Source organism: Sander vitreus, chromosome 9 (genome assembly GCF_031162955.1).
Source record: "Sander vitreus isolate 19-12246 chromosome 9, sanVit1, whole genome shotgun sequence".
NCBI classification, from domain to species: Eukaryota; Metazoa; Chordata; class Actinopteri; order Perciformes; family Percidae; genus Sander; species Sander vitreus.
This window is the reverse complement of record NC_135863.1, coordinates 8168564-8194051: the sequence shown is the minus strand read 5'-3', so window position 1 is coordinate 8194051 and position 25488 is coordinate 8168564. Positions and strand designations below refer to the sequence as shown.

The 25488-nt window shown below is 37.4% G+C and overlaps 2 protein-coding genes and 1 long non-coding RNA gene across 6 annotated transcripts in view; 2 read left to right on the top strand and 1 right to left on the bottom strand.

Moving 5' to 3' along the window:
* Window positions 1-3821: 3821 nt before the first annotated feature.
* ak4 (adenylate kinase 4) lies at window positions 3822-10517 on the bottom strand. The gene is made up of 5 exons (XM_078258537.1): window positions 10011-10517; window positions 9011-9130; window positions 6044-6216; window positions 5184-5302; window positions 3822-4253 (listed from the first exon to the last, which is right to left on the bottom strand). Exons 1-5 carry the CDS (start codon window positions 10150-10152, stop codon window positions 4127-4129), a joined length of 681 nt encoding a protein of 226 aa, XP_078114663.1. The 5' UTR covers window positions 10153-10517; the 3' UTR covers window positions 3822-4126.
* A 365-nt stretch (window positions 10518-10882) lies between these two features.
* On the top strand, window positions 10883-14065 carry LOC144523165 (uncharacterized). The gene is made up of 2 exons (XR_013502484.1): window positions 10883-11656; window positions 12406-14065. It is a non-coding gene; the product is annotated as an uncharacterized LOC144523165 (long non-coding RNA).
* A 3933-nt stretch (window positions 14066-17998) lies between these two features.
* The window catches only part of jak1 (Janus kinase 1), a 43583-nt gene continuing 36093 nt past the window's right edge, over window positions 17999-25488 (top strand). The window contains exons 1-3 of one of the 4 annotated variants that reach the window (XM_078258536.1): window positions 17999-18130; window positions 21312-21471; window positions 23745-23956. In XM_078258536.1, coding sequence (XP_078114662.1) covers window positions 23752-23956 — 205 coding nt within the window. In that variant the 5' untranslated portion in view covers window positions 17999-18130; window positions 21312-21471; window positions 23745-23751. Of the gene's footprint in view, window positions 18264-21311; window positions 21472-23744; window positions 23957-25488 lie in introns of all 4 variants that reach the window. The other 3 variants (XM_078258534.1, XM_078258535.1, XM_078258533.1) reach the window with 3 other exon arrangements.

Here is a 25488-nt window from a genome sequence, read left to right as displayed (position 1 = left end):
TGAGAAACTGCGCCGCTCAGCGAGTAATGGCAGAGCTGTCAGAGCTGGTAAAACCTGGGATGGACCTCCGAAACGGGTTGAATGTTGGCTAATATATAATAGCCTATATGATGACTGCATGTGAATTTGCTGCAGTAGGCCTAATCGAGAAACCAATAGCTTACTGGTGATATGCACCAAGAATGATTATGGTTTTATCAGGTCACAGAATGGCTGAGCCACACTTGTAAAGGTTCCTATAAGAACAGTGGCCATGAGGCGATAGTAAAAACCCTAAAATGCAACACCATCTGCTGCATTTCAAATGTTGGACACAGGATACTCATCTAAATCTGCATTATGGTTAATGCATGGACAAACTACAGCTGCACACCACCTGTCAAAGGTTAACACAGCAGATGAGACTGTAATCCAGTAAGACAGTCTAGCATGCCCAACCAACCTCTAATGCATAGGGTTTATTTACAGATCTGAGAGGATTAGACACCCTATGAAGTCTACACACACGCATGCGTGTGTGTGTGTGTTTTTCTGTACGCCTTTTCTAAATCTATGGCAAGTTAGCAGCACACCCTCCTGCTGCTTCCTGTTTTTCTCACATGATATAAAAGATCAAGGAGCAAAGAAGGGAGGAGCAACGCCTTTCTATTATTTTTATGTGTGCTAGAAAGGAAGAAAGAAAGAAAGAAAGAAAGAAAGAAAGAAAGAAAGAAAGAAAGAAAGAAAGAAGACACAGCTATATTTCTAACTGAATAGGCTATCAGAGATTCTTTAGAGTTGTAGAGAGTAAGTTTTGTGTAGTTTCAACCAGGCAGACCACTACTGAAATCAAAACTTGACATATCTGAGAAAACAACAACATTTTAGTCATTTAAAACCCAAAGAGCTTTATATGCCTAAAGTTGAAGTTTTTGACTACACTACCCACTTGCTTACAGTATGTTCTGACTGAGAAATAATCCTTAAAAGTATAAATGAAGAAACCTGTCTGCACCCAACCAAAGTATGAATTAGCTGGGAGGCTCCCACAAAATAAGATAGAGTAGGACGGTAGGTACATTTTGTTGCATACAAGTACAAGATTAAGTATAAGACAGTGAAAGCAGCCTTGAGAAAATATTTTCATTGTTTTCAGAATGTAACATGTTTTGACAGCATGGTTTGAAAATAGGAAAGAAAAAATCCACAATCCTTACACATCAGCAGTAGGGTGAGGTCACATATTGTACAACATAACACTTTGACACCACGCCCTTTCATTCAACGACACAGACTGGCATATTGTGCTATGTGGTATAGAGATGTTATATTGAGTCCATTTTAACTTTTTGTTTGATTTCCTCAACCTTACAGTGCAAAACAAAAGTCGTCTGTCCAAAATTGTTACAGAGGCCAGCAAGATAATAGGCATACAGCAGCTCTCTCTAATAAGGATCTTTGACAGACAAGTTTTGCAGAAGGCACGGTCAATCTTGTCAAGCTCTGACCACACTCATTCCTCTTCCCTCTGGGTGGAGATATACTGTAGGCTCCCTAGAGCAAAAACAAACAGGCAGACATTTTCTTTTGTTCCTTGTTCCATTCAAGCTGTTAACTTTGTTTTTTAAAGATAATTTAGGCATTTTAGCCTTTAATAGACAGGACAGCTGTAGACAGGAAAGGGGGAGAGAGAGGGGGGAGACATGCAGCAAATGGCTGCAGGTCAGACTTGAACCCTGAGCTGCTGTGTCAACGACTGAGCCTCTGCATATGGGCGCCTGCTCTACCAGGTGAGCTACCTAGGTGCCCTCAAGCTGTTAACTTGCACAGTTTTTATTAGTGTCACTTGGGCCTTCTCAGTGACACTTTAAGAAATCACTTTTCCAGACAATCTCAAGGGATTTTATTTGACACTGTTCACTGATGTTCAGTAATGAAATTGTTCTCAGTCACTCTGTTGGTTGTGTGCTGCAATGTTTTATGCCTTGTTTATTGTGTTGGTGTTTTTTGTACCTCCACCAGCAAATCAAATTTCCCCTTGACAGACAAGAAAGAACTCCGAACTGAACTATTAACAACATGAAACCAAAGTGTAAATCCTATTCTGCTCCTACAGACTCATCCCATCCCAGGACATCTTATCATTTTGTTACTCAAGCAAAACATATTGAGTAAAAGTGTCAGTGTTTTTTTGTATCTTTGGTCTGTCATTATCTTTTAAAAAGCCTTTAATCTGTAGAACACCCACTCTTTCTAGACCCTAGATAAGAAAAACAAAAACGCCACCAAAAACAATGATACAAGGCAGTTTGACCTCACAAGAGAAATGTAAAAAAAGATATATTTTTGCATATGAGAGGCTAAGTGTACTTTGCTAATTCTCAGCTTCATAATGAATACAGGTAATGACATTTTACAGTACTGTAGAGTCTGAAAGCTGCAGAGCCAGCATTAGCACAGCTTGAAAAAAACAATGAAAACCCAGTTGTTGGTTTTTATTGCACAAGTTAGGTACTGGTGTGCTTACGTGATTGCCAAAAGCAAACTCCTGTGCCATTAGGTGAAAATATGACACTTTTCTTTTAACTTCAGGTGACCAGAAGTTATTCTGTAGGGTGGGAACTAATATTAAACATTCACAAAAAAAATCACTTACAAAATAATATAAAAAATCTACAAGGTTAACATTTTACAAGCTGTTCACCCTGCAGCAGTGCTTTCTACATTCGAACAAACCTCAAAATAAGACCTTTACATATAAGACCTTGTTATGCTTCCAAATCCTATTACTTACTAAAGTAATATCCAGCAATATCTTAAAGTTAAACAAACACTGCAAAACATTACATTTTATAAACAACAATCTATGACATTTTAAAGATAAAAATTTCAAGGCAACCTTATGAAAGTAACAGCATTGAAGGCACTATATTCTGTGCATTGGTCTTCATCCCAGCCAGAGTGTGCTGTAGAGTGATTGTGAGGGATTCTTGAATATTGTACGTAAATTGTAAGTCCAGCACTGCTGCAAAGTGCAAACACTGTCTCATTTCAAGAATTGCTTTCCATTGTTAATATGTACTTAAAAACTGTTCTGAAATGCAAAATAATAGAATTTTAATCATGTGATAAATTCAGCGATTAATCGCGATTAAAACAATTAATCGTTTGACAGCCCTAATGATAATCTTTAGCATTTCAGTACAAAAGTAAAGAATAGCTGTTTATACAGTGCACAATAAAAACTGGTTCACTCAGGCTTGCACAATGTTTTAGAAAAAATGAACCAAATAATGGCTGTCCAAGATTGATTTTGGATTTAGACACAATGCATAATGTCAGTTTTGCCCTCAGTGAATCTGTCAGTTAAGGCTGTGGTGAGACTGACTTGAATAAAATGATTTTTTTTATGTGTATTCAGCTCAATGAATCTACAGCTCCCCAGTTATTTGCACATTGAAGGATAATTAAAGGGTTTCACTCCAAAATGATAGAGTATATTCATAGAGGCAACAACATGATATTTGATTATAAACACCTAATATAAAGTGTAGTTAATCAAATCTGTAAAGATAACATATTTAGGTAATATTTTGTTAAGTTTGCTTTCATTAAAGTTCTTATTTTCCTAATAATTTCATCAAGTTTTGTAGCCCATATTTAATGTCGGTTTTTGATTTAATATTCTACCTTACCTAATATTGATACTGTAGAGCTACAATGAAGGAAATCCTTTCTTCTCTACATACTTTTTTCTTTTAACCTTTGGTTTTACCTGAATGTGCTATGATTTAAATCCAATTGGAAATATTGCAGATACAAAAAAACACAGTGTTGCTTGATGGTGAGTGCTTGTGTGAAATTATGATTTATAAAAAATGATCAGTTTTGATATTGCCTTGAACCTTTCACTATGATAATGCAGAAATCAACACAATCAACTAAGCTCTTGAAATATTTGCATTGGTCCATTCTTTTGAAAAACCACCTGGTGATTGAATAACAAGCATGTTGGATGACCATTTGATCATTTTCATCTCTCTAAACCTCTCTTTTAAGAAAACTGAAAGCTGCATGTGGAAACATCACCCCACATCCTCTGGCTGCTTCTTGATGTGTCCCTGTGATCTTTTCATTCAGAAAAGTGTCAGGGTGTTTGGGTTTGGAAGGAATCTGATGGCTGCATGTGCATCTTGGTGCTGAGGAGGGAGTTAATATAAGGCCAAATCCGGTCCGTATCTGTACCGGAAAATGAGTGCAGGATTCCCTGTGACCTGAGCGAAGAAATAAGGGATAAATAATAAGTTAAAAAAAACTGGGTAAAACTGAAATATTGATTGATTAAATGACAGAATGTGGGGTAGTCTTTAAATTGTAAAAGAGAACTGCATTGCATGCCTATAACATTGTCAGATTAATGGACTGTTAAATAACAAAAGATCTAAATCGATGCATCCACACATTGTTTTTCCTTGTCATCCACAATGCAACTTAACTTCCAACAGTTTGGGAGGAGATTCGAGTGTGCTATGCTAGTAGCGGCTAATGTAGCCTCGAGCCGCTAGCCTCAGGCAGAGATGAGGAGCAGGCTACAGAGGTCTGGTAAGCTCACTTATTTCTAACTCCACACACCCCCAGATTTTTTTCATTTTCAAACTTGAAGTCTTCAGCCCCGGCCAACACTGACTTAAGTTACATCACTTGAGGCAATTAATCAGACTTCATGCAGCCCCCTGTGGAGCCACACAGTGCTTCAGTTAAAGAAAATGTAACTCAGCCAAGCATCCAAGACTTCCAAAAAAGGGTGTTCTGCTGACCATTGTTTCATTTTATTTAATTCATAAAATATCAAACTAAGACTTAAGAGTTGACTGCTGACTAAAAGCTATTTAATGCAGGAATCTACCAAATCCACACGATCCCGTTCATGACCTCCATGTTTTGTTATTGTTTGACATCTGGGTTTGATTGCCTATGTGCAACACTGCACATGACTGCACTTCTTTCCAGCATCCAAATCTTAAGTCTCTGTGATAATAATGTTATTATGATACTTTGCAATAATGTTGGAAAAACTAAAGACCATTTACCTGCTGGACTATCTATCTAAATAAAATGTCAATCTGATATATGCCACGGCAAGAACTGACACTGTTGGCTGCCAGTAGAAATAATACTGAGTAAAGACTGAAGTATTTACTGACTTGTATAAGTTTATGACCGGCTTGGCCACATCTTTGTAGTGTCTCAGTCTGGCCATCAGGGCTTCTGGTTTGTCATCATCGTGTTGAATCAGTGGCTCCCCAGTGATGTCATCCTTACCCTGAGGAAGGCAAAATAAGGTCAGGCATGCAACAAAGGTGAACTCAAAATGCAGTGAAGTCTCGTAACACAGGGGATTACCAAACATATCTATTCAATACTTTATTCTATTCATTATATTATTATTATTATTATTATTATTATTATTATTATCGTTGATTACAGGATCTATTGTTGCTCATATATTATAAAGATATGAAGAACATAACATCAACATTGGCCATGGGAATTGGTGAGTTTTCCAGTAGCTGCTTGAACCTTGATCTTTTCAGCCATTGTTAATGCAATAATATTGTCAACATAAGGTACTATTATGTAATAGTGATATATCAAACCCAAATCTGCATTCTATTTAATAAAGAATTAGTGCTTCTAAACAACTTCATTATGTGACTAATTTCCTGTAGTGAGGCAATGGAGACTATAGTGGAGACAGAGGGCATCTGCTGTCAGGATAGCCTTATTTTCCAGACATGCTGTAAGATTTAATAAATAATAATAAAAAACTCTGATTTGAATAACTTGTGTCTGATGTGGTTCTTTCACACTAAAAGTTCAATTACCAAGTTAAAATTACAATTGCGTCTTCATTTCCATTCAAAAAATCCATAATCTATGAAGATGAATATTTTTTATTTCAAAAGTTAAACTAGACACAAGTTGTCTCATACTGCATATTGAATGTAGGAGGTAGAATATTCCAAGCACTCTAACTCTACTATAACTTTCAGACTTCTGAGACCTGCACTCGTGGGGGGTTGAAGCCCATGTTGTAGACTCGGCCACTGGCTGGATGGATCCAGCGGTCGCTCAGTCTCTCCCTCAGAGTCTCGTAGGGGATGTTCAGGCTGATGACCAGGTCCAGCTGACACAAACTGTTCAGGGCTTGGGCCTGTGACAGAGTCCGGGGAAAACCTAGACAGAGAGTAGAGATAGAATGTGAGAGGCACTGCCACCAGGAATAGTTCAGTGTTATACATTGATATATGACCTTTATTTTTCAATACACTACATTTAAGATGATGTTGCATGTGTATTTTTGAAGTTATGATTATCATTGTGAGTCAATAACATAAGGAAGACATACTGTACATGAATAGTATGCCATTCATTTCCTGTATCAATGTTTGCTAATATCAGCAAGTAAACTTGAACTCAAGGTGTTTCCAGTTTTCCAGTGAGAGTGCCTATAGCCATGACATAATAACAATATTATGTATGTGAATGAACTTACTGGAAAAAAACAATACTCTTAGTTACATGACCTGGATGAACCACCAGCAGTTATAATAAGACAAGAGTTTACGGTCACGCTAGCTGCTCTGTGAGGGTGTACTGAGGCACAGTGGTGCTTTGAGTTAAATGCTAACATGCTGGTGTTTAGCAGGTAATGTTTACTATATCTTATTTTAGCTTTTTACCATGCTGTCACGTGCTAATTAGCACTAAACACAAAGTACAGCTGAGACTGTTGGGAATGCCATTAGTTTTTAAAGGTATTTGATCATAAAAAGTATTGGATAAATTGAATACCTAATGTTGATCGGAAAAGTCAGAGAATCACCAACGTTATTACAATTCATCCTGAGGGGGACATGAATGTTTATGCTAAATGTCATGGCAATCCATCCAATAGTTTAAGACATTTCACTCCAACCCACAAGATGGCACAGAGTCACTTGATCACCAAAGTCATCGTCTCGGAACCATGAACGTCTGTATGAATATGTGCCAATCCATCTTTATTTACTGGATAAGTGAAAACTTTGACATGCTGATGGCAGTGGATGAAAAGTCAAGTGATCACCAAGGTCAGCTTAAATTATCTTCTGGGGACCACGGATATCTGTAACCAACTGTCACGGCAATCCATCTAATCTCAGCCTCATGGTGGCACTAGAGGAAAAGTCAAGGGATTACTAAAGTCGGGAGGATTCATCCTGGACCGACAGACCAACATTTCTGTAATGAAACTTGCACATTACATTTGTGATTGAATTACATTGCTGTGATATCTACAGGGAAACTCAGCACCAGTGAGGTTGGCAGGTATTCAGTGCCTTGCGCAAGGATACTTCAGCATGGTGGGTGTTCACATGGCAAGCTTACCGTAAATGTAGGTCCTTCAGTTTTAAGGCCATTTTCTCCCTCTCTTGTTTTAGTATGCTTTGGTATGCAGTTCAGTTTATTGCTTCCTTGTGTGTTGAGGGGGGGGACTGGCAATTGCTCTGTATGTTCCATTGATTGGTCAATAAAGAGCTTTTAAATCTCTGCAACCACTAGAGCATCATGCTGCCCACAAATGAGTGACGGGAAGGCACCAATCAAAGGATACAAGAGGGAAAGAGAAGGTATATTTAGGAAGGATATATATGCGTAGATGTGTCTGTTAGTTCGTCGGGGGAGGGCGGCATGGGGTTTGTCTCAGTTTATGAATACATGCAGGCGAGTGTGTGTGTGTGTGTGTGTGTGTGTGTGTGTGTGTGTGTGTGACCTTGATTTGTTTGCTAAAAAAAAGCATTTGTTCATTTATTTATTGATCATGCTTCAAGGTTTACACATGAGTAACACCAACTAGTTTGTTTCATCAATGTTTGGCATCTCTCTTACAGATAGTGGATAATATTTAACTTGAAAAAGACACTGAGTTTGTCATCTCAGCAGTCAGGACATTATCATCTCTGTTACTAATGACTCAAACTAAATATGTTACCAACTTCTTAACCTGACACAATTCTGAGGCCATTTCCATAGAACTTTTACTTTTGTATATGGATGGCAAACATGTGAATCCTCATGTATCAAGTACACAAGAATTGACAAAGTATTGACATGTAGAATGTAATAATATCACTACAGGTGTTATCACTTTATAGTGACTTGATCTCCACCATAAGTAAAGACATACTTAATTGACTAACTAATCAATCAATCAATCAAATGTATTTAAAGTGTAAAATCACCATTAGACATCGTCTCAGTGCACTTTACAATTAAAGGAACACAGAAATAACAGACAGCAACAAAACAATTGAACAGCATTAAAGCAGTAATAATAAACAATACAAAACCAGCAACATAAGACAGTAAGTGTTGTAACAAAGGTCACTTGAATGTGAATAAAAAATAATTTGTGAAACTTGCATTATAGATCAGGACAGCACAGGGAACATGTGGACTCTCCTGTATTAATGGCAAAAATCTTATATCTTTTCCTTTTTTTTCTTTGATTGGAATCTAATGCACATCATCTATGGCTGCTGATAGTGGAATGACAGTCAAGAGCATGTACAGGCCTGCTGGTACTGGATTAGGTATATCAGATAATGTAGAACGTATTTTTCCACTTAGTTACCTCCTCATGATCAAGTAAAAGACACATTGCATATGGCACTTTTGGGGGGCATGTTTCTGAGCTTGCAGAGGTGTAGAAAATGTATGCCCAATGGCCTCTAACATGACTATTAGTCTGGGGATTTGGGGGGGGGGGGGCACCCGGGTTGGCCAATCAGATTTAAGGGGTGGCTGGCAGTTTCCATTACTGGCCATGATGCTGCATTATGAAAAACATATTCCCTCACTACAATTGAACAAGGCGAAAAATGGAGGCTGCTGTAAGATAAAGCCGGTGTGTCATAAATGCATCAGTAAAATAAAGTACAGACCCTGCACTCTTATTGTATAAAAACAAAAACACAACTTTTCATACCGTCCAGCAGCCAGCTGTGGTCGATCAGGTGTTCCAGTCTGGGCAGCATCAGTCTTGTCATCACATGGTCAGGCACCAGCATGCTTCTTTCTACGTAGGTCCTCACCAGCACACCTGCCTCTGATCCATAACAGACAGGTAAACATAGTCACTGCATGTGTGCTTCTAAAGTTCAAGACAGGACAGGGCGTGTTTAATCTATCAAGGCCTTAATATAAATAAAAAAGCATGGTTGGTCCCACGTATGAGCATCTAGTTATTGTGTAACTATCAGACCAGAGATTGTAAATGGTTAAAATGATGTAGCCTCCCAAAATTACACTAAACATCTGGGGTCTGCTGTGGATTTGTTAAACAAAAACGCATATTTATCTCACTGGTTTATAAACCCTGAAACTTGTTTTAAAATAAAAAAGGCTTAGTTACCTGATCCAGCAAGCTGCAACTTTACTAAAACGTTTCAGAAATGGCAACCGAGCACACATGTTTTTACTTAAGCTCTCTGCACTGAACACCAATTTTATTATCAGCTTGGCACATGCTTGGATTTCAATTTATTCCAGTTGGGTGAAAAGTTGTAAGAGACACAATCAATGGTTTAAAGTGTAAGTTTGGGGAAATATTCTAAAGAAAAACCTGTTAACTGGAGTGAACACTGAGTCATTGTGGCGTCTCTGTACTAGATTGAAATCAGATAAATAAGAATTAAGTTTGTGGTCATCCAAATTTCTCGTGTTTTATAGCTTGGAATAAAATGTGAAGATTAGGCCAACTGTCAAATGAGCTTCTAGAAAATAACTGTGGATCCCAAAATGCGCACATCTCACCATCTCATTCTGCAAACATGTTTTGCTATGATTACATTGTTGTGACAATTATTATGCTATTAAGAGGAAGATCCACATGAGGCATAGTTTCCAAAGACTTCCCTGCTGACTGGTTCTTCCTGTTGACACCCCTAATATTGACGTTTGGGCTCAAGTACACGGGAAGATCCTACCTGTGTTTGCCGCTATGCTCTCTCGTAGATAGTGGCCACTGGACAGATATTGCAGGCCAAAGCTTTGCGCAATCCTCTTGGATATCGTTCCTTTTCCTGATCCTGGTGGACCCATGATAGCAGCTCGGAATAACTTGGCCATGTCTTCCTCAAACACAGACTGCAACTTTAAAACCTCTGGGAGGCACAAATGTTAGTTTGTCCTCTTTGTGCGCTAGGGAAAGAAGTAAATTACCTTTTTTTAAACCCCCTAGTTAGTTGGGTGCATGAGCGATCAAAGTGGTCCAAAGACTGAATGGCTTTGAAAGTTATAGTTGCCAATGTAGATTTCAGCTTCTCTTTGGAGTCTGCGGTTCTCTACACAGAGCCCACTCTCTGCGCACATTGGGGCTATCCTGCTCTATGACTCGGATCAAGTCAAAACGCCCTTTCCCTTTTTTTCTTTCGGTCGCTTAAGGATACATTACACCCATCTACGTCTTTGCGGACAAAGACTTTTCTCTGCGAATGAATGAGGAGGGTGTCTCCACAACGCCCTATTTTTCTGCGCACATCATCCAGAAAAAATGCGGATGACTGACTCGCATGAACTTTGCGGGGTAAACTGGTTACTGTAGTTTATATATATATATATACAAGTGATGTACAACAACAACAACAACAACAACAACTGTTGTCTGTTGCTGTCACTTAAGAGAGGGGAAACTGTGACGATTATATTTTACATGCACATTGATATCACCGGGAATAATAAAGAGGAGGAGGAAGAAGAAGAAGAAGGCGTTTGAAGGTGAAAATGTATCATTCCAACTCATAGGTAGAAATACCATCATCATCATCATGTTTTCCTCCATGCTACAACATACTAAAAAGCAAAAACACAAAAATAAAATTGTATAGTCAATTCAGTTCATTGCAACACATCTAAAGTTTAGTAAGGGAGTGACTTTCTGTGCAGAACGTTTAAGACCAATATGTCCTCTTGCAGTTTGGAAAGCTAGATATTATTTTGATCTGCAACTGCAAAGGGGAAATCAGATAATCAGACCTTCAGTTCAAGTTGAGGCTTGGTACAAAGATTGCATGGAGACAAACTGCCATGCAACTAATTACTTACAAGCCAGAAAAGGGTGTGTCAGTCACCTGATCTCATAAAAATATTTGGTTTGCAATGGAAATATATAATATAAATGATTCTTCTACAGTAATAAGCTTTTGGAATTATTTACGACAAGTTGACATTTCAAGACTCAGTTCTGCAATAAATAGGCTAAATTAATGAGCTATACCATGCAAATGATCCCACTATTAAAGTGGGCTGTTCTTGGATTCCACCACTTGTTGACAGTGTTTCTCTCAAAGCAGAGCTTTTATTTTTCATTATGGTTCATGGGGTTGTTATCTTTCTTGGTTTTGCACTGCTGGCAGCAGGCTCAGAAAAGCACATGAGTCGTTGTCATTCCGCGCAACATTTGCGGACGGGTGGATCGAATCCAGTGAAACTTGTACTTGTTGCGAGCCATACGGCGGCGGCAGCGTCCCGGAGCTGTCAGAAATTGCGCACAGCCTTCAGTCTTCAGTCAGTGGAGTTACCAGACTAATCCATCAAACAACTCGGAAGATTAACCTTTTTTAGCCTCGCGAAAGTAGGTATTAGTCTCCACACCCGGAAGCTTCTTTTAAATTTCACGATCATTTTCGTCACATGGCTTTGGAGAATTCAATAACAACAAAAAATGGCGACAATCACGTTGTGTAGTCTTGCTGCGTCATTAAAAATAGTCATGTAAACACGGGACATTAAACGGGAAATTTGCAGGTATGTGAGCCAATGTGTGTTATATATTTAATGCGGACTGAATTTAATTAAGAATAAATGATTATAATCTATTTGAATCATACAGCATGCTGTTCGTTTTTCTCTATAAAAGGGGCGTGTATGCAATGCTGGGCGTTAACGTTTGGCTGCACAATATTTAACATTGCACTTATATTTCGCCTTTAGTCGCTTTTCAGTTTAAGCAGGTATGCGTGTCGATATGTAACCTAATGCCATTAGGTTGTTAAGATTTTGGACAACTTTTGTTTAGCCTATTTGTTGAAAACGGCAACAAGCGCTTATTTCAGTAGGCTGCTTGCTGTTGTCCTTATTTTCTCGAGCGTATCGGAGCCATTGATCTGTAACCCATATGTTACCTTCACGGTTGTAGGTTATAAACCATCCCCCAGTTATTTACATTGAGGGTTTATGCAATATGGACGCGCTTTCTTCGCAGGGTCTCCTGTTACAGACAAACAGAGCATTCCGCCCTGACAATTTGTTTGTCCTCTGCCATGTTTAGTTTTTTTTGCACATGTTGCTTTGCTTTTCTGACATGAACATTTTTTTGGCCAGTGCCCTGAGCAGCGGGACTAATGGAGTTGTTTACATGAAGTGCGGAGGGCGGATGACGAGGAGGAGGAGCCGCTACGTCGGGCAGAGACGCCACCGGACTGCTCCAGAGGCTGCCTTCACCGAGGGGGGCGGAGCCCGCGAGGAGAATCATAACAAGTCTGACGTCACTCGGCCTTGTGGTTGGTATGAATAATATACAGTAGTTTGTCTCGACCAAGTCCTAGCAGGAAGGAGGTTTGGAAAAAACAGTCTTTCTACCTGTAATTGTTTTATAAGATGCAACATTTACGAGCCCTCTGTGCACCAGCAGAATGGAAACTAATGGAAAATAATATTAAAAAAAAAACAAAAAAACTTGGAGAATATGGAGAGAGAGAAAAATAACTAACCATGTTAAAATAGCCTACGTAGGACTTTGAAGCAAGCTTCCTCCTCCCATTTCTAAGAATTGTGCAATGTTGTTTTTAATCACAGATTCACAGCCAGTAGGTAGAGTTCAAATTTCATGTGCAGGGTTGTGCATTATTAACTGTCATTAGGGTTAGGGTTACCTTCCTAGGTAGATGTTTCATCATATAATGGACAACAGAGTCTGTCGTTTGCAGTACAGAATCAATAACTGTACCACTTTTGGTACAAACCTACCATATCTCAAAGGCCTAAATAAATAAATTACATACAATGACATTGTCCTGATTTATGTGCATATGTGAGCTTACTCATTTAACTTTTAAGACTTTGTGATCCAAACTTTTCTGACACAGGCAGTGGGATGTAGTATAAAGAAAAGCTGGATAATCAGGATTGTATAAGCCTTGAATTGATTTATTTCTGTTCCCACAATCAAACTATGTTATATAGTTTACGTTTTGTCTTTTTCACTCTGACTTTATGAATTTGTTTTTTTAAAGGTATTATATCTCCCTAAAATGTTACTGGATCTTTAAGGGTTAAATCCCATGGTTAGAGGGCAAAGTAATTCCTGCTGGTGATTAGTTGGAAGGATATTTAAAAAAAATAATGTATCAGATTGTTAAATGACATGCCTATATTACTCTGTAGATGAATCTGTTATTGTATTAGCTACTGTATGTTATTTGAAAAGTATTTATACATTATGCAAACAAACGAAATGCTGGAGATACAACTAGCATATGTTTTGAATGAGATGCCATCAAATGTGCTGCAAAAAATGCAAAAGAAAAACGGTATTAGCTTTGTATCTGTTGACCTGGAGCACACATTATGGTTGAATGACGAATGGAGCAAAGCCGCGGACTGCTAGATTTGTCAGGCTGCCCTGGTTCAGTTATCACGGTGCTGATGCTGTCCCCATCGAAGGTACAGTACTGTGATAACTGAAGGATGGCTGCCAACTTGACCCAAGTGCAGTGAATCAAAGCATGTTCGGCTAACGAGCCAGAGGACCAACGAGAAGGTGGACAAGTGTGAGTATGTTAACAAAAAATATTATTGTGATATCCAGAAGTCCATGTGTTTTTATTTACAAAATAGTTTTCCCTTGTTGAATCTGTCACAATCTTTTAGGCCTTTTTTGTACATTGAAGTATAAGAAACTCAAAACCTGTAAGTTAGTATTATCTTCACTAATTATGTAACTTCTGCTTTAACTATAAGAAATAAAGTGACATTTCTTTAATTCAAATGTGTATGTTCTTTAATTCATCTCTGCCTTTAAATGTTCTGTGGATCTTAACTACAGAAGGTTACAACATTAAAAACAGTCAACTATTGAGTAACTGAAGTCTCCATCTGATCACATTGAATAATTTTTGACAGCTCTTTTCATAGCATTGCAAGGAAAGTTCCACTTAGCAATAAAACTAAATTACATCATGCAAACTTGACAAAGAAAACCATCTGCCCTAATTTCCTGCATAGTGTGTCTTCTTTATCATAGTCTAGCCTGATGGCTCTATACTAATGAACCTTGCATTGCAACATAAGTCCTAACGCCATATAAATCTGAAGCTTAGAATAACAGTGTGTTCTTCAAGTTTTTTTTTCCTGACTAAACTATTAGATCCACACAGAGTTGTCCCTTACTGGGAGCACTGCTCTGCAGGCTGAAGCGGAAGGTAGTCCTGAATGGTTGCTCCACATAGTTGTCAACAGAGGGAGCTAAAGATCTATTATTGATGTGCTTTGTGGTCTAAATAACAATATCTACGGCTCTGTCCCATAGTCCCACTGTTATTGAAATATGCATATTTCAATGGCAGAGTTGAAGCAGTGCTCATTTGTCACATGGCTGAATCCAGTTTTGAAAACACAACTCAGGTGGTAGAGCAGTCGTCTACCAATCGGAAGGTCGGTGGTTCGATCCCTGGCCCTGTCAAAGTGTCCTTGGGCAACACACTGAACCCTAAATGTGCGTGTGAATGATGCTGTACTATGTAAAAGTGCTTTGAGTAGTCATTAAGACTAGAAAAGCACTATATAAATGCAGTCCATTTGCATGTATGCCTATGTATGATTCACATCAATGACAGCCGCGGTCTCCATTTTGGTAGAATTTGCTATGCCATTGTTATTTTATGTTATGTTCAATACGTGATATCAATACATCACAGATCAAAACACTTTTACTGTGCTCTGTCATGTCAGAACCCTGTTTTGAATAATACATGCACTTGACTCATGTCTGATAAACCACAGGTCACTGCACCTGTCTTTACAATGTTTTACTCAAAGGGTACATTCTGTAGCTGCTGTGGAAATCCCCAAAGAGTCATGCTACATGTTTTGTTTTTGTCTCTAACCTCAATCTGCTCGATTCGCCTTGATTCACATGTTTTTCTGACTCACTGTGCGATTTCTAGATACTTTGTGGTAAAGCATATTTTTGGATAATAAAATATGAAAAGTCAAGTGAGGATTTTTTAAAAAGAGCTATTTTCTAAATTAGACCAGGCATTCAAATCCCCTAAATTTAATGATAGTGAAACCAACTACTGTACATTGAACAACAAAACTCTACCTGCAACCCATGATTATGGTGAGTTTCTGTCTTACTTCCTTTATTGCAAGATAATATGTGTTTACTGGGATGTGGCATGGGAAGTCCCTCCTTTAAAATGAACCACCCATTTTTTTGTTTCACATCCTTGTTCTTTTGTTGCAGGAAGAAAGTAGTTTTCCCTTTATCCCCACACAGGTCCCTGTCTATTCCCTAACCCTCCAGAACAATCCACCGATAGTCATTACAATTGATAAATGCTGGGCTGATGTAATTTGGACTGAAGTATCCACCAACAGCTTAAGAAAAATTGTATTTGACACTGACCACTACACATTGAGGACTGATGTGGAAAAAAAAAGATATAATGAATGCATTTGTCAGCAACTATACTGTAACTCCTATAGCCATGGCTGGTGTATACACAGATAATACAGCAAAACATTGTAATTACATAGAATATGTCTACATTGGAAAAGTTATAATTGCCGACAAATACTGCACACAAATAAACACTTAAAATATCCTTGTAGCTGCGTACAAACATATTATAGTGTCATCTTAGCCATCTATTAAATGTTTGTATATAAATGCTAAATAGGGGAAGTTAAGGTAAAGTGTTATCTTAAACTTATGTAAGTCACTTAGTTTTCTCTCCACATTCACAGAGCCATTATAAAGAAAATCACCCAGAGTCTGCTGACTCCTAGGAGAGAATCGGTTACATGTTGTCACACACTTTTTCGACTGATTTGTCAATGGTTCTTGATTTCCTCTTTGTTAAAATGTCCCTTTAAAAGCAGAAACTGATATATTACATAACATGCAACATAATTCCATGATGCAAGACATGAAGTGTGGTATACCTCAACACATTTAGGATATTGGCAGTGATTCACCACTGGAATGCTCTCACAGTTTCCAGTATACAACCACATCCAAAAGGGCAGTTGTGCAAATTTGCAAGAGGTGGGGACCATGCAGTGTTAGTGCAAACCCAGGCTATGACTACATGTTGTTCGGTTTTGGAAACACAATCACAAAGATGTTTTAGATTGCTCAAACAAAGACCTGGAAGGAATTACCTACATTTGTGCCACCTACAGAATGGCAAAGATGAATGATTGCCCTACCTGCTACAGAAGGTGTGCACAACTGTGAAGTCCATGAGTGTGAAAAAAACTTGGTGGAAGAAGTATACCTTTGCTCAGGTAATAGTATCAATACCACACTGCGATACTCCATTACAAAAGTCCTGCAATCAAAACCTTACTTAAGCAAAAGCATGTAAGCAGTGTCAGCAAAGTATCAAAAGTTAATTGTTCTGCAGTAAAATGTTCTCTAAAAACTATATGTATTTTGGATTAATACTACTGCAGCATTAATGTGTATGTTGCATTTTACTGCTGTAGATCTTTAAGGTTGTGCTACTTTTAACTCCTTTGTTGGGTAGATTCTATACAGCAATGCATCTTATTCTATAGGATTATTATGTGTTTGTAGTGTTGCTGTTCTGTGAGAACAGCCTATCTCTAAAAACTCAACTCTTCATGATGTCGGAAAAACGGCCGTGTTTTTAGCTTTGTGACAATGCATTTTCTTCCAGCTAATCTAAGAGGGGTTTTAAATAGTTTATTTAGCTTAAGAAGTAGAAGAATTTTCTCAACCCATTTTTCAAATTTGGAGATACATGGTTTCTACTGCAGGAAGGGTATGAAAAATTGTAAAAAAAAAAAATATAAAGTGACAAGACAAATGTAAAGATAAAATATTTGCCTCTGATATGTTATGGTATAAGTAAGTATAAAGTTGGAATGGAAATACTCACATATAGTATAGTAATAAGTACCTCAAATTTGTACTTAAGTACAGTACTTGAGTAAATGTACTTAGTTCTATTCCACAAGTGCATATAGATGTTCAAATTTCCACTTGTTTGATTCAAATGAAGACAAATACCGTTGTCTATACTGTGCATATTGGCTCTATAATGTATACACCCTAATCATATCATACCTCCAGCTGTTGTATTTATATATATTACCTGCACTGCCAACTATGTTCATACGGTATCTTAGCGTATTCATACCTCTTACTGTTTATTCATATCCATATTTATTCTATATTTTATTCTGTATATTACTCTGTACATTACTCTGCACTTCACTGCTTTTAGCACTTCTAGTTAGATGCTAAACTGTATTTTGTTGTCTCAGTACCTGTACTCTGTACAATGACAATAAAGTTGAATCTAATCTAATATGATGTTCATTCTTGACCTTGGTAACAGCATTTGACAAAAATAAAATAAAAATTTTTTTTTTAATTGTATGGTAAACCATACCATACCTTTCTTTTCCAAATGGGAATTAAGTCCTTACTTTAGAAATACATTTCAGTCCCCACAACATGAGTAATACTGAAAACACACGTAACCCTTTCAGGGTTGAACCACGGTGTTTGAAAGAATAACCATAGACAGTATATAAGAAGAGAATAACCCACGTACGCTCACACTGTCTAGCCTGGGCCCAGCAAAGAGTTAATGTCGTCATCATGAGTGACGGGCGAAACAGCCAATAAGCTACCGAACTCTCCAGGCCATTGCGTTGTTTTCGGGAAAGGGGCCGACACTTGTCAGTAAGGGTTCGCGAGAACAGAGGAGGATTGCGTCTCCGCTCTTCAACAAAATCCATTAAATTAACCTAATATTTTTTTTCCTCTGGATACTGGATGTTTTTCTTGGTAAGTTTTGGAATCAAATAGCCGACAAACGATACTTAAAGTCCGTCTAGAGAGAAGCTACAACTTGGTTGAAGCGTCTAATGTACTGAACGAAACGGAAGTAACTTGCCAGCTGTCTGGCTAAGCTCGCGAGGTAAGTAAATACCCGTTCATGAAATGTTCCCACCGAGACAAATATCTGTCGTCTGGTCTATTTAACACACCAGTTTGTTTGTCATCTTCCCCCGTTGTTGTCAAGTGGGGAAAGATCCAGCCGTTGTTTGCCTTGACCATCTAGCTAAGTTAACTAACTGGCTAATGTCAGCCAACGTCCTGTCCGCTTGGCATGATAGCAATGACTCCATCAATGTTCAATGGCACAATACAGGCAGATAGATGCTGGGCTGATGTACAGTGTGATTCAAATGTAGCGTAATTAAGCATGTTATAAATATACAGTGAACAGAGTGAGTAGGAAATATTAGGAATAAAAACAACGCTATTACAAACTAGGGCCTACTATTGTAGAAAAAGTTTCTCAAGACAAATACTGGATTAAACGATTGACAAGGACAGTGCGTGTTTCAAGTCTTTTTTTATTTTTTTATTATTAAATTTTGCCCAAACGGTCTCGAAAATTGAAAGTGGAGAAAGCGAAATGTCTTTATAAAAATAGCCAGTCGTCTTTATTCTTCCATTGTGCTTAGTGTCTGAAACGGAAAGTGAAACCATAACCTTGTTAATTTTAGTTTTTAGGCCAAGGGGGCCACAGGGACCACAGGGGCCCTGCTCCAAGATAGATTTAAGTAGCTTAATATTATTAGATTTTATTATTATTCGGTTAACCGGAATTTCTTTTGATCATAGGTGTCACTTTTGCATCCCATCTCAAATGTGACTAGTTTTTCTCTTCAATTTTCTTTTTTTCTCTTCTGTGATAGTAAACTGCATAATGCTATTGGGTTTTTGATTGGTGGTCTGACTGAACAATTTTGAAGACGTCACCTTGGACTATTGGATTTATATGCATTTGTACTACATTTTATGAAGAAGTGGCTTCACATTTGAGGTTGACAAAAGTATAGGTACCTCTTCCTGGGCAACACACACACACACACACACACACACACACACACACACACACACGACAGAGACAGAGTTTCTGGCATTACCACCACTCACTTAAATTGAATCTCAAACAATGAAAGAACGTGGTTTCTTGCAGCTCTCTCCTTGACAGGAACTTGAGCTGTCAGACTGTTTAAAGCACTTGAACCACACAGTTACGTTTGATCTGCATTTTATTGATATCAGAATGAGCAAGTGGCAGCCTTGATGGCTTAATAGCTATTTTATTCTTACTATTAAAACTTGACTAAAATGGTTTTTTTTTACCCAATGAACTTGGATATTAAGTTTGTGTACCTGGAAAGGGTACTTTTTCACTCAAACGTAGGCTGTGGCTAATGTGAATGAAAATTAAAATGCTACATGATAAATTAAAATAAGTAAATTAGAATAACTCACCCACCTTTTGGTATGTTCACCATGATAACATGATATTTAACATCAAAGAGCATTATTTTTATCACTCAGTTAACCTTTCCTTGTAATAACCAGGTGTCCTCTGTGACGTTATTGCTTTAGCAGCCTATAGTCTGCCCACTGTATTTTCACTTCAGGCACATTGGATTTGTAGCTTTTAAAAAGTGAGACATAGTATAGCACATTTTACTCAAATGTAATGAAAACTATAACAAACAAGATGTTTTTTTTTATTTCTTTGCCCATCCATATTACAGCATCGTGTGTTTTTTAAGCATAGTCCCCCTTCACCAACTTATATTTAAGTTTATAAAATTCAGGTGCGTAAAATATTGAATTTACAGTACCTATTCGGAATTAACATTACCTTCTAAAAAAAGATGTTATTTAGGGCTGCAACTAACGATTATTTTCATAGTTGATTATTCTGTTCATTATTTCCTCGATTAATCGATTAGTTGTTTGGTCTATAAAATGTCAGAAGATGGTGAAAAATGTGGATCCTTGTTTCCCCAAAAGCCCAAGATGACATCCTCAAATGTCTTGTTTTGTCCACAACTCAAAGATATTCAGTTTACTGTCACAGAGGAGAGAAGAAACTAGAAAATATTTACATTTAAGAAGTTGGAATCAAAGAATTTTTACTTTTGTCTTAAAAAATGACTCAAACCAACTAATTGATTATCAAAATAGTTGGCGATTAATTTAAAAGTTGACAACTAATCGATTAATCGATTAATCTTTGCAACTCTAATGTTATTGTCTTATAAAATGCCATTACTATAATGTTTCACTAGCTAATTTCACTGATAAGTTGATATAAGTGATATTACTTGTTGATGGTGTCACAACACTGTCATTCTTAATTCAGTACCAAAGCTTTACTGTAAATACATTTTTAAGCACTTGACATGGTGGTTATAGTGAAAATAAATTACATCTGTTTAAAGTTTCAATTCAAATGTTTATAGAAAATGTCGCTGAATTAGATTTGTTGCCTTGAAAACTCAAGAAGTGCAAGGAATCAATGGAGAACCCATAATGTGATCCTTGACATTAAATTGCCTTGACCATCAAGTCAATTTAATGAACATCCTTTTAAATACAGTTTCAGCTTTTGAATGGCTGTGTCCTGACTTTGACAAGTCGATAGAGGTATACCAATAATGCAGTGATAATGAATGTACACACTTAACGTCAGTTTGCTTACATGGGTGATGAATAATCAAAAATGGGTACTGAAAACTCCCTGGTGGGATGACGGTTAAATGATTTAATAATGCTCAGACATTTAGGGGGATGTCCTAGCTCAGCATGCACGCGAGCCACAGTGTTGCAGCCAAGCAGTGATCAGTTTTTTGACATTATTTCAGTGCAGCTAAATGTAGCCATATTACAGGCAAAATCACAGAAACTGATTTTAAAAAGGTGCAAAAAAACATGAGATCAAGATGGAGACTGGTTGTAATATACTCAAAATAATAGGTGTCATGTAAAAAACACATCAATGAGAAGTACCAGATGGTGTTAAAGTACTAAGATCATAAGTCCAAAGTGTCTAAAAGTGAACAAACATAAAACCCTTACCTCAAGTCCATTATTCAATGTGACTAAACACTTTTTGTTGGCTTTGTATGGCCTTTAATTGATAGGACAGCTGAAGACTGGAAAGGGGAGAGAGCGGGGGGATGACATGCTGCAAAGGGTCACGGGTCGGAATCAAACCCGGCCCGCTGCCAAGGACTCGGCCTACATGGGGCGCACACTCTACTGGGTGCGCTAGAGGTCGCCCCGACTAAACCCTAGTTAAAGCTGTGGTAGGCAGTTTATTTTTGGCGTCATTGGGCAAAAATTCTATAATACTTTTTCTGCATATTGTAAATAGGGTTAATCTATCTCCAGCTTGCTTATACTGTAGCCTTTACAGTCAACTGTGTTGCAATGAATAGATTTACACTCCGACTAAAGACTGATAAAGATATATTTTTCACTTTGTCTTGGCATTTGGGATGTAATGATTGAAGTGCTAAGATAGAACACCCAAGTCATTTATAAGTTGTCAGCCAGGGATTCCCATTGACACAATAAAAGTCATACGCAATTGTCTTTACTGGAAGGGGTTTACTGTGAAAAGTAGGTACAACGGTTTTTTTTCCCCATGTTCTTCAGCAACACACAATATTCTTGTGTTAGTTTATTTCTGTAAACTTTGCAGATGAGCTACCTAGCTCAGACTTAAATAGGCAGGGGAAACTCTATATAGATGTAAATGATGCAGAAGAGCTTATTTGCTTATACCTTATTGTTTTGGACCATCCATCCAACCAACCAACCAACATACATACATATGTATATAGTTGTTTAATTTTATTTTACAAATGCCAGATTATGCAATAATAACAGGTCCATTCCACCCAAGCTACCAAACCCTGTCAAATTCCCTAGAATGATCTAAGCTACAACATGCACATTACAAAATTATACAGTAGCTGAAATGATTAGACAGTTAATAGATTTGTTTATCGACAGAACTTTTACTACCATTTTGACAATTGCTTTATCATTTAAGTATTTTTTTTAAGGAGAATATGGGAGAAATGCTCTGGTTCCAGCTTTGAGATGTGTATTTGTTTTTACTATTTATACTTTATTTTTACTATTTATTTACTATATCCTGACAGACACAACTGTCAGGATTGGCTGTCTATCACTAGTTGCATTATAAGCTTCTCCAAGGTCTTGTTTTTGTTTGACAGAAACACTAGTTCCAGTCATTTTACCTTCTTTAAAAAAACGCATTCAGGTAAATCAGCGTCACTGAGCAGGAGTGGGAAGAATTGTCAACATCTTTTTCAGCTGAAGTAGACTTGGGAAACATGTTGTTTAATGATAGCAATACTCGAGTGAAACTGGCATCAGTTCAGTACTACCAGTCTCAATCAGTCTTGATCATGTAATTTGTTAAAGATATCTTTTATACCACACCAATTATATAAAAGATTTTTTTTTTTTTTTTTACATTTAACTGTAATGACATTCAGAAGTGTTTAGTTTTAATTTAGGTAGAAAGAAATCAACACAATAACTCATCGACTCACTCACTGAAAATGGCAGACGGATGAATCATTGAAAATCTCTTCTCAAGAAATTCAGCTGTAATAAATAATAATGAAGGAAATGATGACTGTTGAAAGATAGCCCACTTGCCAGGCTCACTACTTTGCCTAGGCTTGATTATGTTAGAAAGTGAAGGAAAAAAAAAAAAAAAAACGTATGAAAGCAAGCTCAGACTGGCAGTTGATTTAAATATGATCAGTTAAGTTTGTGTTAAACAGGATAATAATAGATAGACAGAATCATTTTCTTTAATATTCTATATTTAATATTCTTTGGACAGAATAATTCTCTGTCCAAAGTACAGCAACAGCGCAGCAACGATCTATCCTCCATGTTGATGTCATCAGCTCAGTTGAGAGGCTGACGTTATTCCACTCGCATTATAGTGAAACACCACTTTGTCCTGTGTGCTTTTGTGTGTTGGGACTCTGCACTGTATTTAATGAGTCATCAGGTTAATGATCAGTCAACTCTTTGCTGAGGTCACAATCCCACTGTAACACACACATGTAGACACCTTTTAGACACTTGATTGGCTAAGTTAACTAAACATTGGTCACCAATGTCCTCAAAAAGTGTCAATTATATAATAATATAAAATATAAGGGTGGGACATACTAGAAATAGGTACGCTCATTTCAGTGAACTTGGTATAAAAAGCTTTTTATACATTTACAAAATATCCTTTTTAATGAAACGTCTTTCATTGAAAATGCAAGTTGATTGATGCTGGTAGTGCTACTTAGTAGCAATTACAGGGTATATGATGTTACCATTTCACTGAACATCAAAATGAAAGTTTTGTGTAGGAGAAAAATGAATTATGATATCTCCCATGTTAGTATTTTTTCATTTGTCACATCCTTAATTGAGTTCAATGCAAAGCTTACTTTGGTGTACACAGTATGAAAGCCAAAACATGTAACATAACTTTCCCACTCCCCCATTTCTCTTTTTCACTTCACTTATCCAGTGTCTGAATGCCAACTCTGTGGGCGATGGAGTTGAGCAGGCAACTCTGTGGGAAGATGAGGAGGTCCAGTAAGAGGGCCCAACTCTCCTGTTCTCCTACTTCTACTTGGGGCCTGGAAATCCACTTTTACACACCGGAGGTGCACCAGCTAGAGTACTTCAAAGGCTGCTACACCGCGTTGGAGCTCTGTGTGGATGCTGCCAAGAAATGCTGTGAGTGACTAAGCTGTTGGCTAGTTGGCAAAATTAAGAATTACCTACTCTGCTTATTGATATAGTCTATTTTTATTGGCAGCAATGAAGGATGTTATGTAGATTTTACTGTTAATATAATATGTGGCAAATCAATCAGAGATAACAAAATAAGCAGGTTTACATCTTAGTCCTGTATCTTGCATTCTGGTAGCAAAAGCTTCTTTCCTCTGGCATGCAGCATCGATTTCAAAAATGTTTGTGCCATTCTACTGCACAGACAGCCCAGTTTTATGAAAACATCCTCTTTCCAGCGGTAGAATACTTCTTTCAATGTAATTGCGTTAGGCTTAAAATGATTGATAACCAGTAGTAAAGCTAAGTTACTGTTGTTCCTGTTGGGCTCTGATATGGACACACTCTTACACACTATTAGAAGATGATGTTTGCAGATTTGGCTTTGGTCAAGTAGTGAAGGTGACATACATTTTTTTTTTTTAAAGTAAAATAATACTTTTATAGCATGTAGACAGAGAGACATATAAACACTAGGAGAGGGACAGCTGGAGAGAAAACGTCTTAAATGACCAGCACTAATGCAAGAACTCGGCTAGAATGCAATAATACAGTTTAGAACTAACTTGAACCAAAGAGAAATCAACCTGATTTCAACACATTCAATGTTGGGTATTTAGTGATACAGTATACCTGATAATAAAACCCTAGGTATTTTGTAATTCCTGTGGTGATGACAAGATGTTCTTTAGAGATTTTACATAGATTGTTATATGTAAGATTGTTTGATAAATTGCAGTACTCTAACACTGATATTTATTGTAGTTAGCCTATTAATCAGGTTTGTCTCTTCCACCAGCCAACCTGACAGGTAATAAGGATAATTTGTTCTGTAACAGTTGGGCAAAGTCATTAATGTCTTTAACAAGTTATTTTTCAACCATAAAGTTAAGTGGTTCTGCTCTTGCTCTTTTGTCTCTGATTAACGCCATGGAATGTGTTATTGCAAAGTTAACAGAGAGGAATACATGTCAGAGTATTAAACTACACTCTCACAGAGGATAACTTCTCCCTGTTTGTTACTGTTCTCAAATCCAGATGAACATTTATTACTGCCTTACTTCTAAGTGCTACCATTTAGCTGTCAACAGTGAAATAAAATGCATTAGATTCCAAACAATCATAAGTACATGGCACTACTGCAAATCAATTGCAACCACAGTTTAAAAGCCATATAGCAGTTATTGTAGAACTAGACTAAGTGCCACTCTTGGGGCTCTTAGAAGAAGTATCTCTCCCTCTCTTCACAACCATTAGTCATTTTAACTGACTGGTTAGCTGACTGTTAGGTGGAGTAAGATGGAAATAGTCTTTTTTCGTTTCAGGCATTTGAGGGCTTACAATAAATGCAGAATTTTGCAAGTGTTCTCTAAAACCAGGATCCTACATTTCATCTATGCCGAAGTATAAAAATATACACTGTAACCAGGTATGATTGATATGGTGGAGCATGTAGACCTTACTGTTTGTTTTGTTTT

Bases quoted from the DNA above. Each gene is read 5' to 3' on its own strand.
- ak4 (XM_078258537.1), bottom strand. From the start codon at position 10,152: ATGGCCAAGTTATTCCGAGCTGCTATCATGGGTCCACCAGGATCAGGA. The intron at 9,131-10,010 runs GTAGGATCTTCC...GTTATGGATCAG, and splicing joins GAGCATAGCGGCAAACACAG to AGGCAGGTGTGCTGGTGAGG. The intron at 5,303-6,043 runs GTCTCAGAAGTC...TGCCTTCCTCAG, and splicing joins TCAACCCCCCACGAGTGCAG to GGTAAGGATGACATCACTGG.